The following is a 20,431-nucleotide window of genomic DNA, read 5'->3' as shown; positions in this document are numbered from 1 at the left end:
GCGAGGAGACCGACAGCAATGGCGTGTCTGCAGGCAAATGACAGCGACAGAAGCGTGGCCGCTCTGTTTTTTTCCCTTGCTGTTTTTCGTGCTCTCCGTTTGCGGAGGCGTGCTGTTGCCTGCGTTCGTCTTCCACAGTTTCCCTGCTGCCGTTGTTGTTGAGGGGGGTTTGCTGGCGCCCTGTGACGCTGGCAGGTGTGGTGGTCCTGCCGTCATGCTTTTTTTTTTTGCTTTGTTGTTGTTTTATATCTCTGGTCCGTCCCCCCGTGCCTCCAGGTGGTTCGTGCGTGGCTGCCTTTAGTGAGAGACGGGGATAAAGTGAGAAGGATAGGAAGGAAGGAACACTACGGACGTGGGGTGGCGTCTTCGCGTGCACCAGGCGTCGTTTGGGGCGGATGAATCTCAACGAGAGGCTGAGCTCCGTGCTGGAGTACGTGCGGGACGGCAGGGACCCATACGTGCGCCTGGTACGCGCGGCCATGAAGGTGGACCGGCGTTCAGTGCCGTTCTACCAGATGGAGGAGGTGCGGGAGGCGACCTTTCAGTCTGACCACGCCTGCGAGATGATCATGAAAGCCCTCGCGCCGAGCCTGGAGGAGCGGGAGACGTCGGTGACGGTGAGTAAGGCCCTCTACATCCTTCGTGTGTTGTTTCTTGAGGGCGCCAACGGTATCCGTGTCCGTGTGGCGCAGCTGCGGGGCAGCCTGCACCGCCTTGCACACATGCAGGAGGCGCGCCAGGACACGCTGGAGGCGGCAAACCGGGACACCGCCCGTGCCCTGCTCCAAGCGGTGGACGGAAACAGCGAGGCGCTCACGTCGCTGCTGGCGCCGCATGTGGGCGGGACGGCGGAGGCGGAAACGACGTCACCACAGTCGTACAAGAGCGAGTTTGAGGCAATGCATGAGAAAGAGCAACGACTGTACCGGCGGCGGTGCGAGGAGGAGAAGCGGCAGTCGGTGCTTACAGTGCGGGAGCGTGTCTACGGCACCTTTGACGGCGGCCTGTCGCCCGACAAGCTTGCCGAGCAGGTCGTAGTGAGTCCGAAGAAGCGGTTTGCGCCGACGGAGCTGGACTCCTTTGTGGCCGCGGCGATGGCCACAGGGAGGGTGCCAGAGGTGTGCGCCGCCCTCGATCAGCAGCTACAGAGCCGCCGACAAACACTGCAGAACAGGTACAAGGTCCTTCTCGTGGTGGAGGCACTCGTCATAGGCGGCGGCAGCGGCGTGAGGGAGGCCCAGGAGTATTATCGGGAGAACAGCGAGGGCCTTCGTCGTCATCTGACCGTGAACAACGCCGAAAACCCCATCAAGTCAGAGGCAGCGCAAGCTACAGCGCGTCGCATTGTACAGGCGTTGCAGGAACCGGCGTTGGTCACCACGGCGCAGGCACCAATGGCACCATCACGGCACGGTGGTGCCCTGAAGCAGCCCACGCCGTCACAGCTTGACGATCTCTTTTCAGATGTCTCGGTGAGGAGACCACCGACGGCGTCCACGTCGCAACAGGTGTCTGCTGCTGCGTTTATTGAGAGATGTTTGCCCCCCCGCAAGGCAATCCCTCCCTGCCGCCGCCACAGTCCTTTGGCTGGCAGCATCAGCAACAGGTGGAGAAGCCGCAGAAACAAGTGGAGCCCATGGCTCCAATTTTAGGAGCGCTCCAATCCTCTGTGGGCTCGGGCCTTGGCGCATCTAGTAGGGAGGTGTGGCAACCACCACCAGGGCAGGGCTCCTCGTTGTGCGTGTCGCAGGACTTTGCTTCGTCGAGGAAGAGTTCAGCCAGCACACCACATCAGTTGCCCCCGCCCCTGCTGGGCATTGTGCAGGGAGCCTCTGCGGTGGAAGGGGAACCTGCGCCTCAGGCAGCCTCGTCTCTTAGGGTTCCCAACATGCTAATTGTCGACGATGCCCCAGGCGAAGCCGACAAGATGCAGCTAATGCAGCAGCTACAGACCCAGATGGAGATGACACGTCAGATGTTGGAGCAGCAACAGTCTGCTCTGCAGGCGCTGCAGGCAGAGTTGCATAAGAAGTGATGGTGTTTTTTTCTGGCACTGCGTGGATCATAGGTATCCATCCGTGTGGGTGTGTGTATGTGCTGGAGGAGGGGAAAGAGGAGCTGGGTTGCCTTACCGCGTATTTTTTTCTTTGTGTACATGTGTGACCCACACGCACACACATACACACATGATCTCTCACTCCCCCTTAATGTGAGTGTCGCTGCGTGTAGCTGTGTGTCTCTCTGGTGGGTGGGTGATTTTGGGCGACGCTTTTGGTTCTCTCGTCTTCTCCGCCTTTGTTTTTGTTTTTCATTTCTTTGTTCGTTCGTTCGTTCGTTTTTTTTTTTTTGATTTTGATTTTGATTTTGCCTCGCGTGTCTACTTTGCAGGTTTCGTCTTGGACAGGAATTATGCCCGTGCTGTACCTCGACGGCTCCGTGCTGTGGCTGGGACTGATGTTTCTCCTCTACTGGAACTTCTTCCGGGTGTACTCCGACTTCTCCGTGACCCTGCTGTGGACGTGCATGATTTACGTGGTAAAACGCGTCATGCGACGCGTGTTTTGCGTCCTTGAGTGGGCGGCGGGTGTCAATCTGCACGGCGCGGGGGAGTTGGCTGCCGCCTCCCTCGACGGCGCGATGGATACCCGCCTGCTGTGGCCGGTGCCCGCCCTTGTCGTGCTGGGCTACTTGGCCGGGACGAAGGCCACTATCACGTGGTGCAGCGCGTTTCTGCTCCTGCTCGCCCTTATGTGTTGGTCGTCGCGGGTGGAGTGGCAGGCCGCTGCGTGGCCGGACCGGCGCTGCTGGCGGTTTCGCGCCTTTACGTTTGTCTCAGGGTGCCTGGCCCTTCTCTGTGCGGCGCTGCAGTGGTCCTACTTTGCCACCTGCCCGCGACCGCGCGACGACGCCAACGAGACAGTGCACTACACGCTCTTGCTCTGGTCGGCGACGCTGTCGATTCAGCTGCTGCAGGCTTTCATCTTCATTGTCCTGCATGTTTTTTACGCAGCGACGGCGTTGGACCGCGACGGGGGCGGCTTTGACCCGATGGAAAATACAGGTCTTACGGTGCGGTGCATGGGGGCCGCCGCTTCGTTTTTGGCGGCCACCGTTTACTGCTCCGACGGGGCCACAACGTTTATGAAGCTGTCTGTGATAACGCACTTTTGCTTTTTGCTGAACGAGGTGCTGGTACTGCGCCGCTCCTGGAGCGTCCTGCTGCCGTTCCAGGAGGTGCATCTCTCAGGGCACTGTGTGATTTGTCTAGACTCCATTAAGCCGTGCGAGCTGGCGCGCAGGCTGCACTGTGGACACGTCTTCCACAGCCGCTGTCTGTATCGCTGGCTGATGCGCTCCGATCAGTGCCCTACGTGCCGCCACTCCACAGATCCCACGCACGACGAGTTACTACGATCCGTTGAGTTCACACTGGAGCGTCGCCGTGGCAGGAGGCAGCGGGCACAAAACATGCAGGACATCGGGGTACAGACGACGTTCGAGCTGGAGTATGCCTTGCGACCCGCAACGTTTCAGGGCTCCTTGCAACCGCTGCTGCGTCCCGCAGCTTTGACGGTGGAGACGAGGCCGCAGGCCGGTGACAGCAGTAGCAGTAGCAGTGCACTGATGACAGAGATGCCTCCGACGGCGCCAGTGATGGTGGGAGGTCAAACATCACCACCAATACCAACACCATCACCGCGACAGGGGGAGCTGTCATCTTTTGAAGCGACGACGGGTGTGCCACGTGCGGGGCCACCTGCAGAAGCAGCGGTATCGGATGAGTTCGCTGACAACCCTATAGTGCATGGCAAGGGAAGGGGTCCAAGGCCAACGCGCAGACGGAGAGCCGTGGAAGAAATGACCAGAACAGCTGCCACAGTGGATGGTGCTGACGCTGAGGCGGATGAAATAGGGGTGGAGACCGCGCCGTTCAAGAAGGTGAAAATGGAGAAAAGGTTACACGCGAGTGAAGGATAAGCATCGCATGGGCCCTTCTTCTTCTTTCTCTCTTCACAGTTCTATGCCTATTTTCACTTTCCTTACATGCTATTCAGAAGAGAACGCCTCATGGAGAATATATATATATATATATATCAAACCATTGTTTTCCTCTTTACGTCAAAGAGGCACATATGACGTTCCATGCAGCTGTTACTGAGGCTGCATAGGCTGGCTTTGAGGAGTAAAGGATGCTGTCCTAACCCCTTCTGACGTGTATGCATCCTTTGGCGGGCCGTCTACCCTGTTGCAGCAGCTGCGGCTGCCATTTTTTTTTTTTTGCGTCCTTTTCTACTTTTTTTATTTTCTTCGTCGTTTTCTGTGCGTACGCGCCATACGTGCGTGTGGCACCGGGGCCTTAGGGTTTCTGTGGTAGTTGGCAGCCGTATCAAATGTTGAGGCACTCAAAACAGGAGCAGCAGATGTGCCGCAAGATGCCTGGGACGTCCTTTGGCTACGTCTGCGACCAGCATGATGGTCGCTGCGTGATCTGCGACCTGCAGTTTGATGAAGCACTCCCGTCGATGCGGGAGGTGCACGTCTGCGACGACTGCGGCTTTGGCAGAGAGGGTGAGGAGCGCTGTGTCATGTGCAACGCAGGGAAGACGACGGAGGTGGCGTACTACTGCCAGTACTGCGTCGCGTTGGAGAAGGACCGCGACGGCTGTCCGCGGGTTCTAAATCAGAGCCGACACCAACGCATGGCGACATTACGCACGCGGTGACCGCCACACGGGTGCGTTGAAGCTCCGGTTTACCTTCACTTACTCTTTCTTTCTATGCCAAGTGCGTGCGTGTGTGTCTTGTGTGCTTCTCCTGCACCTTTGAGAGTGACAGGGATGTGCGGCCGATGCCTCTGCGGGGGATACCGTTGTGCCTCTGCTGTGTGTGTGCACCTCCGCTCCTCTTCTTTTCTTCTGCGCTTTTTTGTTTTGCCTCACACACACGCAAGCCAAGGTTGTTTATCATGCGTCGATGGCAGTGTCATGTTGTGGTTGATGCGTGCGCCGCCTCCTCCCGCGCCATCGCGGTAACACGTGAGTTACTCGGGCTAGAGCAGCTGCAGGATGTGCCGACGTCCACCAGCCGGAGGCCCACCGGCATGCACCGTGGCCCCGGAAAGCGGCAGACGTCGGAGAAGGAGGCGGAGCTCTACCGCTTCATCAAGCGTTGGGACCTGCAGATGCGGGAGGGGTGGGACGAGCTAGAGGCCTTCAAGGGGCTGCCAAAGCCGAAGCGGCAGTTTGGCAATGAGGCGGCGGAGGTCATTTGGCCCTACGCACTGCTGTTGGAGCGGGTTGTGAAGGTGCACCCCTTCACCAAGTCCATCTACGTCTACTACAGCCAGCGGCAAGCCACGCCGCAGGGGAAGGCGGCGGTGGAGACGGCAAAGCGGTTTGCGCGGGAGTTTCTCATCCCCATCACCTTCCACAACTCGCAGGTGTACGTTGAGACGGAGATGCTTCTGGAGTACAACGAGACGCCGTGGGTGGTGGTGCACTCCCTCGACGGCGGCCAGCGCATTCTGCCGGTCCACCCCTCCGAGGGGACACCTGCCGACGTCGCCGTCGCCCAGCTGCTAAGCGACGTGGTGAAGGCATGCGAGGGGCTCGCTGCCGCGGTGGCGAACCCAAAGGAAGTGACGCGCATGCTGAATGAGCGACCGCTGCAAAATCAGTACGTTCGCATCAACTACCAGTGGTTTGGCGACACGCCGGACGAGCGCTGCAGCCATTTAGTGAAGTGGGACTTTGACCCCGCGGAGGTGGAGCCCATAATGCGGCAGCGCACTCGCCACGTGCTGAATTGGCTAAACTACGACGGCAACTTGCCGAATCACAACTCCGTTCGTATCAACGTCTTCCGCGAGAAGTCGCGTTTACGCAGCCCGCGGACGACGAGTGGACCCAAGACGTTCTTCAACTCCGCTGGTTCCCGCGCCAACGCCCGTTCATCGCGCTTTGGCGGCCAGACGGCTGTAGGAAAGTGAGTGCACCCGCGGTGGGCGCTGGGAGTGGTGGGAGACGGAAGTTAGGAGGAGGAGGCGTGCGTGCGAGAGTGAGGAAGTGTGTGTGTGTGGGGTGGGGTGGGGGGAGGGTGTTGCTCGTTTCACGCTCGCGGAGGGTGCAGCCGCAGTGGTGATGGTGCTCTTCCGTTTTTTTTTTTTTGTGCCTTCTACTCCCAACTTTCCCCTTCAGTGCTGCGGGGTTGGCGTTGCAGCTCCCCGGCGCCAGGCGATGCTGCGTGGCGTAACTCCTCGCATCTCCTGCTACCACCGTCCGCGAGGGAATGAGCTCACCTCCTCATTTTTTTTTTCTTTGGCTTGTTTTTGTTTCTCCTTCTGCCGTCAGGCTCCGCTTCCTCCCTTTTTGTTGCATGTGTGCGCCCAGAAACACCCGGACGAACCGAAGGAACTAGAAGAGCGAGTGACTACAACAACAACACCAACTAGACGGAACGTAATGGAGACATTTGGCACTTCACCACCCGACGCGGATTTGGATATCGCGTCGCGGGACTACGCCCAGCGAGTGCAGGGACTGCACAATGACGCGTACCGCCAGGCTATTGGGGAAATCGCCGGGGAAATGTACGGTGTGGTGTACACGCAGGTGTACCGCGACGCGCTCGAGGGGTACCGAAGAGATTGGGACAGCTCTACGGCGTAAATTTCGGGTCGACGCGCATGCTGCCACGGCGGATCTCTCCTTCTTTGTTCCCTTGGATTCCGCTGATTTGCTTCTCTTTCTCTTTCTCCTCCTCCTTTTCCTTTTCCTTTTTCTTTTCCTTCCGTATGTGTGCGACGAGGTTGGATCTTCACCATGCATCCGGTTTTTGCCTCTTTTTTGTGTGTTTTTTTAAGCCTCCGCCCTCAAGGGTTTATCTCCCTCGGCTTGTGTTTTGCTCTGTGGGGCGGGCGGACGGGCGTGTGTGCGGCATGGCGCAGCTGGAGGTGTCCGCCACTGACTACCTCCTGCACGAGGGCACGGTGTGCTACAATTTTCGGGTCCGCTTTGGCCGTGACACGGCGTGGGTGGTGAGTAGGTCCTACGACGACTTCGCGGAGCTGCAAGTTGTGCTTGAGAAGCACTACGGCGCTGTCAACCTGCCACACCTGACCAGGCCGGTGCGGCCGTGGGCGCGCAACACTGCCGCGACGGCGGCGGCGCGGCTTCCCAAGCTGGGAGCGTACCTTAACGAGGCCCTTGTGGCCGCGACGTTTTGGTCCCCCCCACTCTACAACCTGCAGCTGCCGGACCCCGACGGCGGGACGGAGCCCGTGCATCTCAACAAGTTTCTATGCATCTTTCTAGAGGTGCCGGAGCACACCGCAAAAATTGTATCGCAATGCCCGACGCCGCCGCCGCTTGGCGCGACGACTGCTGCCCACGCATCGAGCACCCACTTGAAAGCTCTTCCAGAGGCCGTGCTGGCAACCTCACCACCACCATCACCATCACCACCACCACCAACAACAACAACGGCAACTGGAGGGGGAAGAAAAGGTGAGGTTGGGATGTTTGCCACTCTTGCCTCTTCGCTACCGCTGCTTGCTGGCGGAACGAGGGCTCTCTCCACACCCCGTCCAGTAGCTGGTGGGGACGCCGTATCACACGAGTCGACGTTAACAACGTCGGAGCCGCTGACTTTGCCCGCTAGTTCTGCGGGGACGCTGGAGGGGATGACGCATTCGTCCATGAGGAATGTCCATCGCGACGACTCCAGGGAGTTGGTCTTGGCCGCTGAGGCCTCCACCATCACGTCTAAGATAACGGTCACCGTGAAGGACTTTAGCATTCTTGAGCGGGATCACATTGAGTACTTTCTTCATGTATCTATCTTCGGCTACCACTGGGTTGTCACGAAGCGCTATAGGCAGTTTCACGAGCTGCACGACAACCTTGTGCAAATGTACGGGGCAAGCGCTGTCCCAGTGCTTACCCACGGCAGAGTGCCTGCGTGGCGTAAGCTCACTGTGGAGACGGGGGAGGCGCGAAGGAAGGGTCTTAATCAGTTCCTGCAAAGCGTCGTGGCGAACGTGGACGCCTGGGAGCCACGGGGCCTGTTGACGAACTTTGAACTTTCACTGTCGACGGTGCGAGGAGAGCGGAACAGTTTTACGGTATACATCAATCAGATCCTCTTTGAGTTTCTTGACTTTGCCACGCAAATTGACTCGATGAGCGGGGATGCGGCTGCGAGAGTCGTAGTGGAGCACCGGGCGATGCTCCCGGAGTCGGTCAAGGTTGCGTATGACAAGTGCTCCCTGCAGAAGAAGCATCTACGGATGCGTGAGTGCATCACCAGCAACGCGCAGCGCCTGCACCGTCTCCGCGACGACCAACTGCAGCAGCTGCTGGATCGTATGACACTGCTGCAGGACGACCGCGATATAATGCACATGTTCAAGCAGCTGCTTCTTACAGGTGAGGTGGGGGACGGTACCCAATCCTCTTTTGCGGACGCCATTGCCGGCGACTCCACGGTGGAGACCAAAAAGGAGGAAAATGTGGAGACTGTGGACGCCTGTAGCGCCGTTGTGGGACTAACAACACTGCAGCTGGCAAAGATAACAGGACAGCTGTTTTTTAACGACAGCAAGATAGAGGCCATCCGGCTTTTTGCCGGTGTGCTGGTAGATGTCGATGACCTTCAAGACGTGCTTGACACCTTGTGGTTTGGGTGGGAGGAGGCTCGCGTGGAGGTGGAGCAGGCTTTATCGAGGCGCTGACGCCAATGCGTTGGGTTTATTTATCTTGTTTTCTTTGTGTTGTTTTGTCTCTGCCTCGTGTCTCTCTGTGACCACCTGCGCCGAGGGGTCTCGTTGCTGTATCGGCTACAATACCCCCACCCCCCCTGCCTTGACATAGGCCGGGCTTTTGAATTGCAACCGTCTTTGGTTTCTGCCTCTTTGTCGCGCCTCTGCATCAGACGCGGCGCACAATGACATCCGTGGCAAACGACGAGGCGGCTGGCCAGTGGATGCGGCACGCCATGGCGCGTCTTCACATTAGTAACCCGGCTTGTGGCGGTCAGGGAGAGGTGCAGTACGCCGACCTGCTGGACTTCATGCAGAATGCCCCGCCTCCTCCGGTTTCCTTGCACGCCCTGTGGGAGCAGTGTGTGTGGAGGCTGCAAGATGAACCGGTGGCGTTGTACTGTCTGCGTTGCTTGGCCAACAGCTTGTGTGGCGGCAGCTACGATGACATCTCCTTTCTCCTTGACGCACGGACGTATACGCCTCTTGCACGCCTGCCAATAGATGATAGCAGGGCAGAGGCGGAGAATGGACTGCAGCGCCTCGTTGTACGCATTGCCGCTCTTCGACTTGTACCGAGCACCACCGACGTCATTCAGCTAGGTTGGAGGGTGACTTTAAGCGGGTTAGAAGCCACCCTTGGCACCACCTCCTCGCTGAGACCGCAGTATTGCACCCGCACGCATGTCGTCGTACAACTTGCTTCTGGAAGGCACCTTTCTGCGTGGGCATACGGTGGTGTGGGGCTGCGACTGCGTGTGGGGGCCGTGTTGTGCACTTTGTTGTACCCGACCCGCACGGAGGACCAGGAGCTGGCCTTTGTTATTCACAATGTGGCTGAACTCACTGCCACGGACGGCGGCGCAGGGTCCTTGGTGTGGGGGTCACACACCATCCAGGGCGATGGCCCCGCCGCGTGTTTTTCCGTGCCTGCCCAGTACTCCTTTGAGCAACTCGTTGAGGCATTCGCACCAGAGGTGGCGGGGCAGACGATGTGCAAGTCACTGCTCTTGCTTGTGGTGGTGCACACCATGTACCGGGCCGTGCGATGCCGCACGCGGCGACCGCTGCACCTGTTGCTTTTGGGCGCCTCACGCTCCGGCAAGTCCGCCCTGCTGCGTGTGTTTTTGCGGCTGCTTGGTTCGCATGCCACACTGGTGGGGGCCCACGTTGTTCATGGACATCAGCGGTCTGTGGCCATGTCGCATGCCATCACGGCGACGTACCCGCATGTGCGGCAGCAGCTGCTTTTGGGTGGTGCCGCCTTAACGTTTGACGCTCTTGTCATTGATGAAGTGTCCAGCCGCGGCTGTGCGCATCTGGTGGAGGGGTTAATCACGGGGCTGTGTCCCATCATCGCTGGCGGTGGCGTGTCGGCGACAGCTATTCGGAGTCACGTGATACCTACGCAGGTGCAGGTGACAGCCGCCGCGAACGACGACCTGCCGGCAGCTGCGGCTCTCATCCCGCAGTTTGCTCTGGTAGCTCGCACGACGGCCCAACTCTCCCTCCGTCATGCCGCCTCCATAGGCGAAGGGGTGATTGCTGCCTCCGTCGCCGGCTCGCAGGCGTCGTCGAGGACTCCGTCCCGCTCCACATCGTTTGTGGAGCCAAGCCCACGGCAACTGGGCTCCGGCGTGTCTCATGCTGGTCCACTTTGCGAGGATGTCTTGCGGGCTGTTGTGGAGGGGGCGCCAGCAGCGTCCACGCTGGAGCGAAGCATTCCCGCTGAGGCCTTTGCAAATTTTTACATGCAATGCCTGCGTGAGGACTGGCATGGATGTAACATCGCCCTCTCGGCGACGGTGGCGAGTGGTGTCAACGGCGCCACCGTATCGCTACCGTCGTTGTTGGCGGTGCTGTGGGAGCTGAACCTGGCGCGGCTGCTGCTCGAGCGGTGTGGCTGCCGCAGCAGGGAGGAGACCCCTGGTGGCTGGAGCGAGCAGCTTGCGGAGGAGGTGTGGCGGTGCTACAAGCACCACCTCTGGGCCGTGGATACGGCCGCCGGGGCCACTGCGGGGGGGCGGACGACAAGGCAGGTGCCTCTCCACGGTGCCGAGTTCCCCGCCCCGAGAGGTGGCTCACGACGTAAGCTCGGGAAGAAGGCTGTGTGCGTGGCGCTATTGCGGATGATGGCGCGCGAGCAGCGTGAGCGTGGAGTCGAAGCGGTGCCTGAGGCGAGCGCCAGGGACTTCTTTCAGCAGCTTGGCGGGGAGGCGGGGACGGGGCAGTCGTTTTCCGATGTGCTCCAGCACCTGCTGGATGCCGCGTTGATCATTCAGAGGTTGAACGCCTACGCCGTTGTCGCTGATGTGTGACAGATACCATTTGTTTACCTGCGTACCTGCCTTTTGTGTGGGCGCGTTTGTGTGTTTCCCTTTCTTTTCTGCTTCGCTTGCCGTTATGATTTGCTTTTCAAATTCCTTCAGATGGGGGGTGGGACATGTGTTTGTGTCGGTGACAACGCCGCTTATTTGCTCCGCGTTCCTCGCTGCATGTGTGTGTGCGTGTGCGTGTGTTTGCAGTCCCTCCCGCTGCCCATCAAAATAGGAATATGCCTCTGTCCTGCCGCGTAGTTTTTAGTTTTTGTTTTTGTTATTGTTTTTCCCTTCTCTCTTGCCCCCGCGTTGTTATTTATTTTTGCCCCTTCGTGGCCGTGCTGCGCAGGATATGATCACTCGGGAACTGCTGGACAAAAATGAGCCTGCGCAGCCGCTCCTACGTCATAGCGCCGCGTCTTTGTCGCTGCAGACCATCGCCTCTGCGGACGCGAACGAGAAGCCGATAGAGAGTGTACTGGGTGTAACGCTGACCTTCAAGGACATTACCTGCACGTTGTGCGAGAAACAGGGGGTAAAGCGGGAGATTCTGCGCGGCATTTCTGGCCACGTGCGCAGCGGCGAGTTACTTGCCATTTTGGGGCCCTCTGGCGCTGGCAAGTCAACCCTGCTCGACATCCTCGCCCAGCGTCAGGGGAAGGGGACGGTGGGGGGAAAAGTTTTGGTCAATGGCAGCCCCATCAATCCTGGCTCTTTTCGCCGCATCAGCGGGTACGTGCAGCAGGAGGACCTGCTGCGGAGTTATCTGACAGTGCGGGAGAGCATCTTCTTTGCAGCGCAGCTGCGCACGCCACCCTCCCTCACCAAGGCGGAGCTGCATGCCCGCACCGAGCGCATCATGCGTGTTCTTGGCATCGACAGCGTGCAGGACGTACATGTTGGCTCGGAGGTGGTGCGGGGGATTAGCGGAGGTGAGCGGAAGCGGTGCGCCATCGCGATGGAATTGGTGGCGTCCCCGGACTTGATTTTACTTGACGAGCCTACCACGGGCCTGGACGCCTTCACCGCGCTGCACCTGCTGACAACCCTCAAGGACCTGGCGCTTGCGGGCGTCGCTATCATCTTCTCCATCCACCAGCCGCGCAGCAGCGCGTTTCGGCTCTTCGACCAAATCCTGCTGCTGAACGACCGCGGCGAGGAGGCGTACTTTGGCCGCGCGCTAGGTGCCATACCATTTCTTGCCAGCCTTGGTATCATGCCGTCGCTGCCAGACAACCCGGCGGACTTCCTACTCGACACCGTCGCAGTGCCGCCGGAGGTGGACTTGCTGGACGGTGGTGAGTGGGTGCAGCGGTACCACGTCGTCTGCGCGTACGACGGCCCCGACGTCGCGATGGCCTTTCGAGACAAGTTGTTGACGGGGGTGGAACAGGAGATCGACGCCGTCAATGACGCCTTCAGAGACGCAGAGACACAGCGCTTGCCACCCGCCGAGCTCTCGCCGTACTTCCGCGGCGTGTGGACGCAGATCCGCGTGGTGGCCCTGCGGGCGGTGATCAACAAATTGCGTGACCCCATTAGCACCTTTGCGACCATCGTGGCCGCAACCTTCTTTGCGCTGTTGATTGGCTCCGTCTACTTTCGTCTGGGGCTTGATCAGTCGTCGGTGCGAAACCGCATGGGGATGCTGTTCTTCGTTGTGATGAACACCACCTTCTCTAGCCTGGGCGGCCTCGGCCTGCTCATGGCGGAGCGGGCCATTTTTATCCGGGAGCACAGCAATGGGATGTACCGCGCCGTGGCGTACTTCATTGGGAAGATTTTGCAGGATGTGCCCATCAGCGTGCTGGCGAACTTTATGTTTGACGCGATTGTTTACTTCATGGTTGGGCTACAGCCCCGTGCTGACAAATTTTTCCTGTTCTACCTTGTCTGTACCCTCACCATGCTGAACAGCTACGCCCTCTGCCTTTTTGTGTCGAATCTCTCACGGGATATGCAGGTGGCGAACATCGTGGCGCCGCTCGTGTTTGTGCTGTACCTACTCCCCTCCGGCGGTGTGCTGATGAGCGTCGACAACCTCCCTATCATCTGGCGCTGGATCAAGTACGTCTCATTTGTCCGCTACAGCCTTGAGGCGCTGGTGATTAACGAGTTTGACGGCCTGATGTTTACCTGCGCCGCGAATGAGACGTACTGCGTGCGGGACGGAACGACGTACGCCGAGTTACAGGGATTTCACGTGGCGGATTTTTGGTGGACGGTCGCGGCTTCTGCAGGAAGCGTGGTAGTTTATCTGGTGTTGGCCTACGCCGCCCTGGTGCTGCTGCGGACACGCAACGTCGCCTAGCGGTAAGGCGGGAAGCCGATGGAAAACAAAAAGAAAAGACAAAACAAAACTGAAAAAAAGTTATATATGTAAAGGAGGGGAAAAGACGCAGCAAAGAGAACAGAATAGCAGCATTCACCGAGGCGGGGCGTGAGTTCCTTTTCTCCGCTTGCGGAGGCCCACAGGAGCCCGTCATTTCCTCCTCCCCTCCCCCCCCTTTTTTTTTGACGCTGTTATCATTAGTTTGTTTGGCGGCTCGTCTTTATCGTCTGATGGCGGGGGTCTCTTGCCTTCGTATCTCACGTTGTGTTCAGCTTCCCTGCTGCCGCGGCTCTCTCGACGCCATGGTGTGTGGGTGTGAACAAGATCGTGTTGAAGCGGGCAGTGAAGGTAGGATGTTTTTCTCTTTTTTTTTGGTGTATGTGGGTGTGTGCGTGTTTGCTATTCGTGTTTAGGCTGCTTCGTGCCGTCTCCTCACTACTACAACTGCCGTTGCCACTACAACAACTACTGACGCCCTTAACGCGGTGGAGACGTTTCCGACGGTTGTAAGGCACTGCCGGTAATCACCTTGCTTATTCGCAAACCAACCAAAAAAAAAACGAAAAAAAACATGCCTGAGTATCGCGGCGTGTGTGCGTGTGATGCATCTCTTCCTGCGTGGGAGGTTGCTGGGGAACCACTCTTTGAGGCGAACTGCCCATCTTCTTTGCTTTGACGGCCTTCCCTTCCTTGTAGAAGAAGCGGGCGTCCTGGCCTCAGATGTGCGTCTCAGTGCAATACCGGGTGTGTCTGTCCGGCAGCATCTGCCCTTTTCTCTTGTGACGCCATCAGCGGTAACGTGTGGAAACCACCCGCACACCCACATGTGTGTATTTGTTGTTGTTTTCCTCTTTTCTGTGTCTCAATTGTAGCGCTGAAGAAGCGGCGTGGGGAGTAAAATAAGGAGAAGTTAAAACAAAACAAGGTACCTGTGAGAGTCATTCCTGTCGGATGTCGTCTTTCAAAGAAACCCGGGAACAGCGACGCCGGAAGCTTGGGATTGACTGCGTCAGCCGTATCTTGTGGCGGCACTGGGAGCCCAACAACGAGTACGTGAAAAAGATACGGATTATGAATGCTGAATCCTGGCCGCAAACGATCAAATACGAGCAGCCGCTGCGGCGGAACGTGTTTCTGCTGGAGTTTCCGGAGCCGGTGACTCTCAGCAGTGGCATGAGCTTCGACCTTGAAGTGCGCTTCTGCCCAACGGAGCTGGTTGAGCTGCAGGATGTGGTGAAGGTGACGGTGGTGGGGCGAGGCAGCTTCACGGTGCGCCTGGAGTGCCAGACGCCGTACGCGCGGCTGCTGGTGCCGTCGCAGCACGACTTTGCCTTCGTGGCGGTGGGTGACACGGCAGCACACACCGTGACGATGAAGAACTCCGGCACCGTCGCTGTCGGGTTTGAGTGGTGCGTCATGGCGCCGTTTGCGATTACACCCGACCACGGCGTGCTCGACGAGGGGGAGTCGGTGACGCTCTCGCTCTTGTTTGCTCCGGTGGAGGCCTGCGCGTTGGTGGCGCAGGCAGTCTGCAAGATGACCGACAACAACGAGGTTTTGGCGACCATTAAGCTGTCGGGGGTGGGCAAGTACCCCTTCATCCGGCTCGCTGAGCCGCGCCCGGCGTGCGATGGCAACACGCTGCTGCTCGACTTTGGCCGTCTGCTGACCGCCACGTCTCAAGGCAAAGAATTTAGCCTTGAGAACCCTGCCATGGTGGACGCCGCCTTCGCGTTGGAGGCGGCTGACAACGCCGTCTCTTGCCCCTTCACGATCACGCCAAGCAGCGGCGTCATCCGGCGGGGCACGACTCAAAAGTTCAAAGTTGTCTTTGCCCCCGTCGTGTCGGGTATGACGAGCGTGAACGCCTACCGCCTGGCGACGCTCACAGGGAACGCTGTTTTGGTGCAGTTGCGGGGCGTCGCTCTCGCCCCCGCCGTGCGCACCTCGACGAACATCATCGACTTTGGGGACGTGCAGCTCGGGAAGGAGGCGTGTGCGACGCCCGCAGGCGCCGGAGATCGTGGCGGTGCCCATCAACGTTCCTTTTTAATCAAAAATGCATCGGAGGTGGCCCAGGAGTTTTGCTTCATGCCCTCCGCCCCGGGCGTGGTGTTTGCGGTGGAGCCGGTCTCGGGACAGCTGCCGGCGAAGGGCTCGGTGCGGGTGAAAGTGGTATTTAACCCCACGCACCCTATCAATTACCTGCGCCGGCTGCTCATTCTCGTCCAGCACTCAGAGAGCCTCTTGTACGTCGACGTCTTTGGTAGTGCCTACGACGGGTCCATACGCCCCATGCCGATGAAGCCGCGGGATGTAGAGGCCTTCTTCCTGCGGCATGAGTACGGCCTTGCGGGGGCCCAGCCGAAGGATATTGCCGCCATCACGGAGGCGCTGCGCACAGGCCGCTCCTACGAGGACCTCGCCCACGGAGATCTCATCAGCACCCCGCCGTCCGCGGGGTTGGGGCAGCGACCGTCATCATCACCCTCCACTCAACCGGGGTCACTCAAGGGCGTCACGCGGCGACGCAAAGGGCGGTTAAACCTCTCGTACTTACTGACATCTTTTTCCGCGGGTGCGCCTTTTTGCCTTGATACAGACACTCTGGTGTTTGCACACGATGGCGATGGGTCGCAACAGGTCTTGGTGTACAATAGAACCAATGCACCGGCAACGGCGTACTGGTGTGTGCCGCCAAGCGGCTGCGCCTTTTCGGTCCTGCCGTTGCAGGAGGACATCCCTCCCCAGTCCTCCCGCGCCTTCACCGTGACGATGAATCTTTCTGCTTACGTACTCGTTGCGGATCAGTTTCTTGAGTGTTACGTGAATTTCAGGCAAATGCGTTCCTTTCGCCTCGTGGAGGACGGGGCTTTTACCCCACCTCACTTCTTCACTCTGAGATGCCAGCGGGAGTTGGCGATCAATGCCTCTTACGCAGGGACCTTCGCACCGGTGGTACACGCCAGTCAGTCCATCACGTTTCCTGCGTGTCGCTCGGGCAGCGTTGTACACGCCCTTCTCGACCTGGAAAACCGAGGCGAGGTGGCGGTTATGTTTACAGTCGGTATCCACATCGATTCGTTGGAGCCAAAGGGCAAAGTGAAGGAGGCTGTGCCCAACCTGAAACTTGTTCTCAGTGATCCGACGCATGGAATAATGGCGCCACACCAGCGCCTCCCTGTCCTGCTGACGTTCTTGCCGACCTTAGCCGCACGGGTTCGCGGCGGGGCAACTATCACCCTCAACGACAGTCCGCGGGACACGATTGAGGTCGCGTTCTGTGGTGAGAGCTTCTCGCCGGAGCTGGTCATCGAGGATAGCTCTATGATTGTCTTGCGCCCCACGTGTGTCACAGGGGAGACACGGCGGCAACTACGCATATCCAATCCAACCTGCATCTCAGTTACCTTTGAGGTTCAACCTTCACGGGAGCTTGCTTGTGTGCTGAAAATAAACCCCACCTTTGGCGTACTTGAGGCTGGGCAGCAGATGGAATTGACGCTTCTCTTCACTCCGGATGAGGCGACCATATACGAAGGTTGCATCAATTTTTGCATTTCTAATGGTGACACTGGGAGTACAACCTTCCTGCGCGGTGACGGCGATGTGTTGGAGGAGGATCAGAAGCATCTCATCTCATGCCCGTGCACGGCTGAGGGTCACTACGCCGTCGTGGAGGTGGAGCCGGTAAGTATGGAGCATGAAGGCCCCGCTCTGCAGAAGAAGACCTTTGTGTGGACCATCTACAACAGCAGCCTCTGTGAGGTGTGCTACGAGGTGCGCTGGCTCGCGGTGACGGAGGCGACGCGGTGCCAGGAACACATAGAACCTTCCGTACAGTTGAGTCATAACAAGAGTGGAACACTGGCGGCACGCTCCCACACCGTCGTACTTGTGACGCTGCGACCCCAGACAGGGTACTCGGAGTACATCTTATATACGTTAGTGGGCGGAAGCGGGGTTCCGCTGAGTACGATACCGCAACCCAAAGGTCTGGAAGAGGTGCGACAGCACCCACACTGTGTGGTCCAGCTAAGAGGCACGCGACCGGCCGTCCAGATCACCGACGTTCGTTCCTTGGAACAGCACAGGTCGCAGTTGTGGTGTCAGCTGGCCATCAACGACGTCAATGCGGTTCTTGCGGCACCTGTGCAGGCGAACGACCTGGAGAACGACTCCTTCGCCTTTTTGCAGTACATTCGCGGGCTTGAGCCGATCTTTATGGACATGGGTGTGGGCAGCGTCCACGATGCCAGCAAGGAGATTCTGCTCTGTTTTGAAAACGCGGGAAATTTCCCCGCCTCCTTTCGCTTTTGGGACCCACTCGAACACGAGGGAGGCAACGAGACATGGTTCCTCGACGATGAGGAGATGGAGGATGTGCAACAAATCCTCTGCAACCGTCTCTTGGAAATCTCGCCTCGGACGGGTACCATTGCGGTGGGGGCGCAGCAGGTGATCACCATCACTTACCACCACGCGGTTGTGGGCGGACACTCTCTTCCGGTGCTGCTCCGCCTTGAAGACGGCAAGAAGGCACTCTTGGTGTTGGAAGGCCGCACAGTCGCCCCTGACACCGGCGTACTGGCCTTTCATCGACTGTCTGCGTACACGCTTCACCCAGTGGCCCTGGGCGAATTGGAGCCCCCACTGCAAACCACGACGATTGAAAACGTAGGCTCCAAGCCAGTAACGTACATTGTGCAGGAGGATTTGACGCAACGGGTGACGCAGATGAATTGCGGATTTCCGGTGTTTCAGTGCCTGAACCCAACCGGCATGATCCCTGCTGGAGGCTCGGCGCAGCTCCATTGGTACTTCCGCCCACTAGAGGCGCGAAGATACCGCATAGATGTCGCGCTGCGCACGGTGGACGGCGAGGGCTACGAAATGGAGTTTGTGGGTCTCGGCTACCACCCCAAAAAGGACCCACTGGAGACGACACGCGGAATGATAAACGACGCCTTCCTGCCCATCCCTGTTGCGCCTGCGCTTCGGCTTCCCGTTGAGAAGTGCCCCCTCGCCCTGTCAATGGACGTGATGCGTATTGGGGCCGCTCCATGTTTTTCGCTGCATCGCCGCTTTTGCTACCTTGAAAACAGGCACCCCCGCCACACATACTCATTTCTGTGGGGCACATACCTGGAACCGGGGAGCTCTACCGTCACGGTGACGCCCTCTGGCGGGGTGCTCGGCCCGGGGGGACGCGTACGCTGCCTCCTAACCTTGCACTGCGGCAGTCTGAGCCAAGTTTTGGAGACATCCATCTTTTGTCACGTTCGCAATGAAACACTCATCACCGCTCCCGGGAAAAAACCACGGGGAGTGGCAACTGCCGCGATGGAGGACAAACTCGCAGACAGCGAAGTGGGGGAGGAAGACGCTTATGACGACCCGCTACTCGATGCCAAAACACCACGCGGTAAGGCCTTTGAGCGCTCGACCTGCACTAAGCCACGGCTACTGGGGTATGGTGGAAAACGCATGTCAGCAACAGTCCCTCCACCCGAGTATCAAAGTATGCGTATGATCGCTGCTGCTGCTGCTGCTGCTGCCGCTGCTGCTGAGACTTACACGACAAACTCCTTCCCTGCTTCTTCGACACCGACGATGATGACCCCTCGGGGCACTGCGTCGCGTAGACCGCTAGGTCTTGAGGATGGGCCTGTGCTGGAGCACTCACTTGAAGTCTTAGTCCAGGCACGGATCATCTCAATGGAGGAATACGAGCGACTTTATGGGAGACGTGCCTTGCAGCAGTTGCACTTCCCCACACTTTGCCAGCACTACGTGGATTCCACCGTTCTTTCTCAGTTTCGCAAAGAACGCGTGGATAAAATTGGCGCGTACTCTTCTGACGAGGCCGCCGTGGCGTTGCGGGTGCTGGATGGGCTGCTGCGCGCCATCATTGCACGGCCGCTGGTTCGTGCCAGCTTCACGGAGCCTGTCAGGGAGCGTATTCCCTACTACAGCGAGATGGTGTGTGCGGAGGTCGGATCTGTTCTCCGCACTGGTGGTGCTTCGGCCTTCTTCACCAATCCGTGTGAGTCAACCACCGATGTCGCCCTTCCCCCGCGCTTCCGCTCCGCTGACACGAAGGTGGGGAAGCAAGCGGGCGGTTCACTCCCCACAGCCCCTGCAATGCCGCTGAGGGAGACGACAGCGAGCAATGGCGTCGTGAGGAACATTCTGGAGGAGGTGCTTGCCGATGTCACGCTTCAGGCGGTTGATGCCGTGACGGAGAAGCTGCATCTCCTCTGTAGAGAGGCTCTCGGAAGGGTGGATAGCAGCTAAGCTTGCCGTTGTGGTATCCGGTTTAGGTACGATTCGAGATGTAAATACCAAAACCAATTGCTCTGCAATCTCTCACACACGCACACACAGACAGAGGGTGATGCACAGGGCAACATTTTTTTTTTTTTCCTCTTTACTTGTCGCTGCAGGGCTTTTGACTGGTTTCCTCTCATATGTACGGGACTTGACGCGTAAACTCGTTTCTCCTGCCCCCCCTTTTTTTTTTGTGCTCTGGCGGCTTGTGCCCTTCAGTTCAGGGAAAACAGCATGGTCTTTCAGAAGAAGAAGGCGGAGGTGACGGTCCGCACCTCGCAGTTCAAGGTGAACAAGCTGCTCAACCGCAAGCAGTTCATCGTGGAGGTGAACCACCCCGGCTGGTGCGGCACCGTCCCCGCCAAGCTCATCCGTAGCCGTCTCGCATCGCTCTACAAGGTCGCTGACGAGAACCAGATCTCTGTCTTTGGTTTCAAGACGAAGTTTGGTGGGGGCAAGACGACCGGCTTTGGCCTCATCTACGACGACCTCGCCGCTCTGAAGCGCATTGAGCCCAACTACCGCAAGGCCCGCCTTGGCATGGGCAAGAAGAAGCTGCCGGCTCGCAAGTCTGTGAAGGAGCGTCGCAACCGTAACAAGAAGATTCGCGGCAAGGCGAAGGGCAAAATGCAGACCAAGAAGAAGTAGAGCGGCGCCAGGCCCTCTTGAGCGGGGCCGATTGTGTTGAATCCC

General features: G+C 58.6%; 10 protein-coding genes across 10 annotated transcripts, besides 6 other annotated features; all 10 read left to right on the top strand.

Moving 5' to 3' along the window:
- Positions 1–395: 395 nt before the first annotated feature.
- Positions 396–1,652, top strand: TraAM80_03917 (uncharacterized protein; the record flags this gene model as incomplete). The annotated part of the gene is made up of 1 exon (XM_029380867.1): positions 396–1,652. The coding sequence occupies one exon, from the start codon at positions 396–398 to the stop codon at positions 1,650–1,652; it is 1,257 nt and encodes a 418-aa protein (XP_029239272.1).
- A 510-nt stretch (positions 1,653–2,162) lies between these two features.
- Positions 2,163–2,187: a microsatellite.
- A 107-nt stretch (positions 2,188–2,294) lies between these two features.
- Positions 2,295–2,366: a sequence feature (A-rich).
- A 43-nt stretch (positions 2,367–2,409) lies between these two features.
- On the top strand, positions 2,410–3,978 carry TraAM80_03916 (uncharacterized protein; the record flags this gene model as incomplete). The annotated part of the gene is made up of 1 exon (XM_029380866.1): positions 2,410–3,978. The coding sequence occupies one exon, from the start codon at positions 2,410–2,412 to the stop codon at positions 3,976–3,978; it is 1,569 nt and encodes a 522-aa protein (XP_029239271.1).
- Positions 3,979–4,075: 97 nt separating this feature from the next.
- Positions 4,076–4,095: a microsatellite.
- Positions 4,096–4,391: 296 nt separating this feature from the next.
- On the top strand, positions 4,392–4,724 carry TraAM80_03915 (PHD finger-like domain-containing protein 5A; the record flags this gene model as incomplete). Its single annotated transcript, XM_029380865.1, has 1 exon — positions 4,392–4,724. One exon carries the CDS (start codon positions 4,392–4,394, stop codon positions 4,722–4,724), a length of 333 nt encoding a protein of 110 aa, XP_029239270.1.
- A 242-nt stretch (positions 4,725–4,966) lies between these two features.
- TraAM80_03914 (uncharacterized protein) lies at positions 4,967–5,989 on the top strand (the record flags this gene model as incomplete). The annotated part of the gene is made up of 1 exon (XM_029380864.1): positions 4,967–5,989. The coding sequence occupies one exon, from the start codon at positions 4,967–4,969 to the stop codon at positions 5,987–5,989; it is 1,023 nt and encodes a 340-aa protein (XP_029239269.1).
- Positions 5,990–6,236: 247 nt separating this feature from the next.
- Positions 6,237–6,668, top strand: TraAM80_03913 (uncharacterized protein; the record flags this gene model as incomplete). The annotated part of the gene is made up of 1 exon (XM_029380863.1): positions 6,237–6,668. One exon carries the CDS (start codon positions 6,237–6,239, stop codon positions 6,666–6,668), a length of 432 nt encoding a protein of 143 aa, XP_029239268.1.
- Positions 6,669–6,739: 71 nt separating this feature from the next.
- Positions 6,740–6,789: a sequence feature (A-rich).
- A 148-nt stretch (positions 6,790–6,937) lies between these two features.
- TraAM80_03912 (uncharacterized protein) lies at positions 6,938–8,731 on the top strand (the record flags this gene model as incomplete). Its single annotated transcript, XM_029380862.1, has 1 exon — positions 6,938–8,731. The coding sequence occupies one exon, from the start codon at positions 6,938–6,940 to the stop codon at positions 8,729–8,731; it is 1,794 nt and encodes a 597-aa protein (XP_029239267.1).
- A 19-nt stretch (positions 8,732–8,750) lies between these two features.
- Positions 8,751–8,779: a sequence feature (A-rich).
- Positions 8,780–8,943: 164 nt separating this feature from the next.
- TraAM80_03911 (uncharacterized protein) lies at positions 8,944–11,076 on the top strand (the record flags this gene model as incomplete). The annotated part of the gene is made up of 1 exon (XM_029380861.1): positions 8,944–11,076. One exon carries the CDS (start codon positions 8,944–8,946, stop codon positions 11,074–11,076), a length of 2,133 nt encoding a protein of 710 aa, XP_029239266.1.
- Positions 11,077–11,254: 178 nt separating this feature from the next.
- Positions 11,255–11,280: a microsatellite.
- Positions 11,281–11,428: 148 nt separating this feature from the next.
- Positions 11,429–13,387, top strand: TraAM80_03910 (putative ATP-binding cassette protein; the record flags this gene model as incomplete). Its single annotated transcript, XM_029380860.1, has 1 exon — positions 11,429–13,387. The coding sequence occupies one exon, from the start codon at positions 11,429–11,431 to the stop codon at positions 13,385–13,387; it is 1,959 nt and encodes a 652-aa protein (XP_029239265.1).
- A 972-nt stretch (positions 13,388–14,359) lies between these two features.
- Positions 14,360–19,705, top strand: TraAM80_03909 (uncharacterized protein; the record flags this gene model as incomplete). Its single annotated transcript, XM_029380859.1, has 1 exon — positions 14,360–19,705. The coding sequence occupies one exon, from the start codon at positions 14,360–14,362 to the stop codon at positions 19,703–19,705; it is 5,346 nt and encodes a 1,781-aa protein (XP_029239264.1).
- Positions 19,706–19,972: 267 nt separating this feature from the next.
- On the top strand, positions 19,973–20,386 carry TraAM80_03908 (40S ribosomal protein S24e; the record flags this gene model as incomplete). Its single annotated transcript, XM_029380858.1, has 1 exon — positions 19,973–20,386. One exon carries the CDS (start codon positions 19,973–19,975, stop codon positions 20,384–20,386), a length of 414 nt encoding a protein of 137 aa, XP_029239263.1.
- Between the last annotated feature and the right edge of the window lie 45 nt (positions 20,387–20,431).

Source organism: Trypanosoma rangeli (genome assembly GCF_003719475.1).
Source record: "Trypanosoma rangeli strain AM80 chromosome Unknown Tra_15.4_contig_00107, whole genome shotgun sequence".
NCBI lineage: Eukaryota > Euglenozoa > Kinetoplastea > Trypanosomatida > Trypanosomatidae > Trypanosoma > Trypanosoma rangeli.
This window is presented reverse-complemented; position numbering and strand designations above follow the sequence as displayed.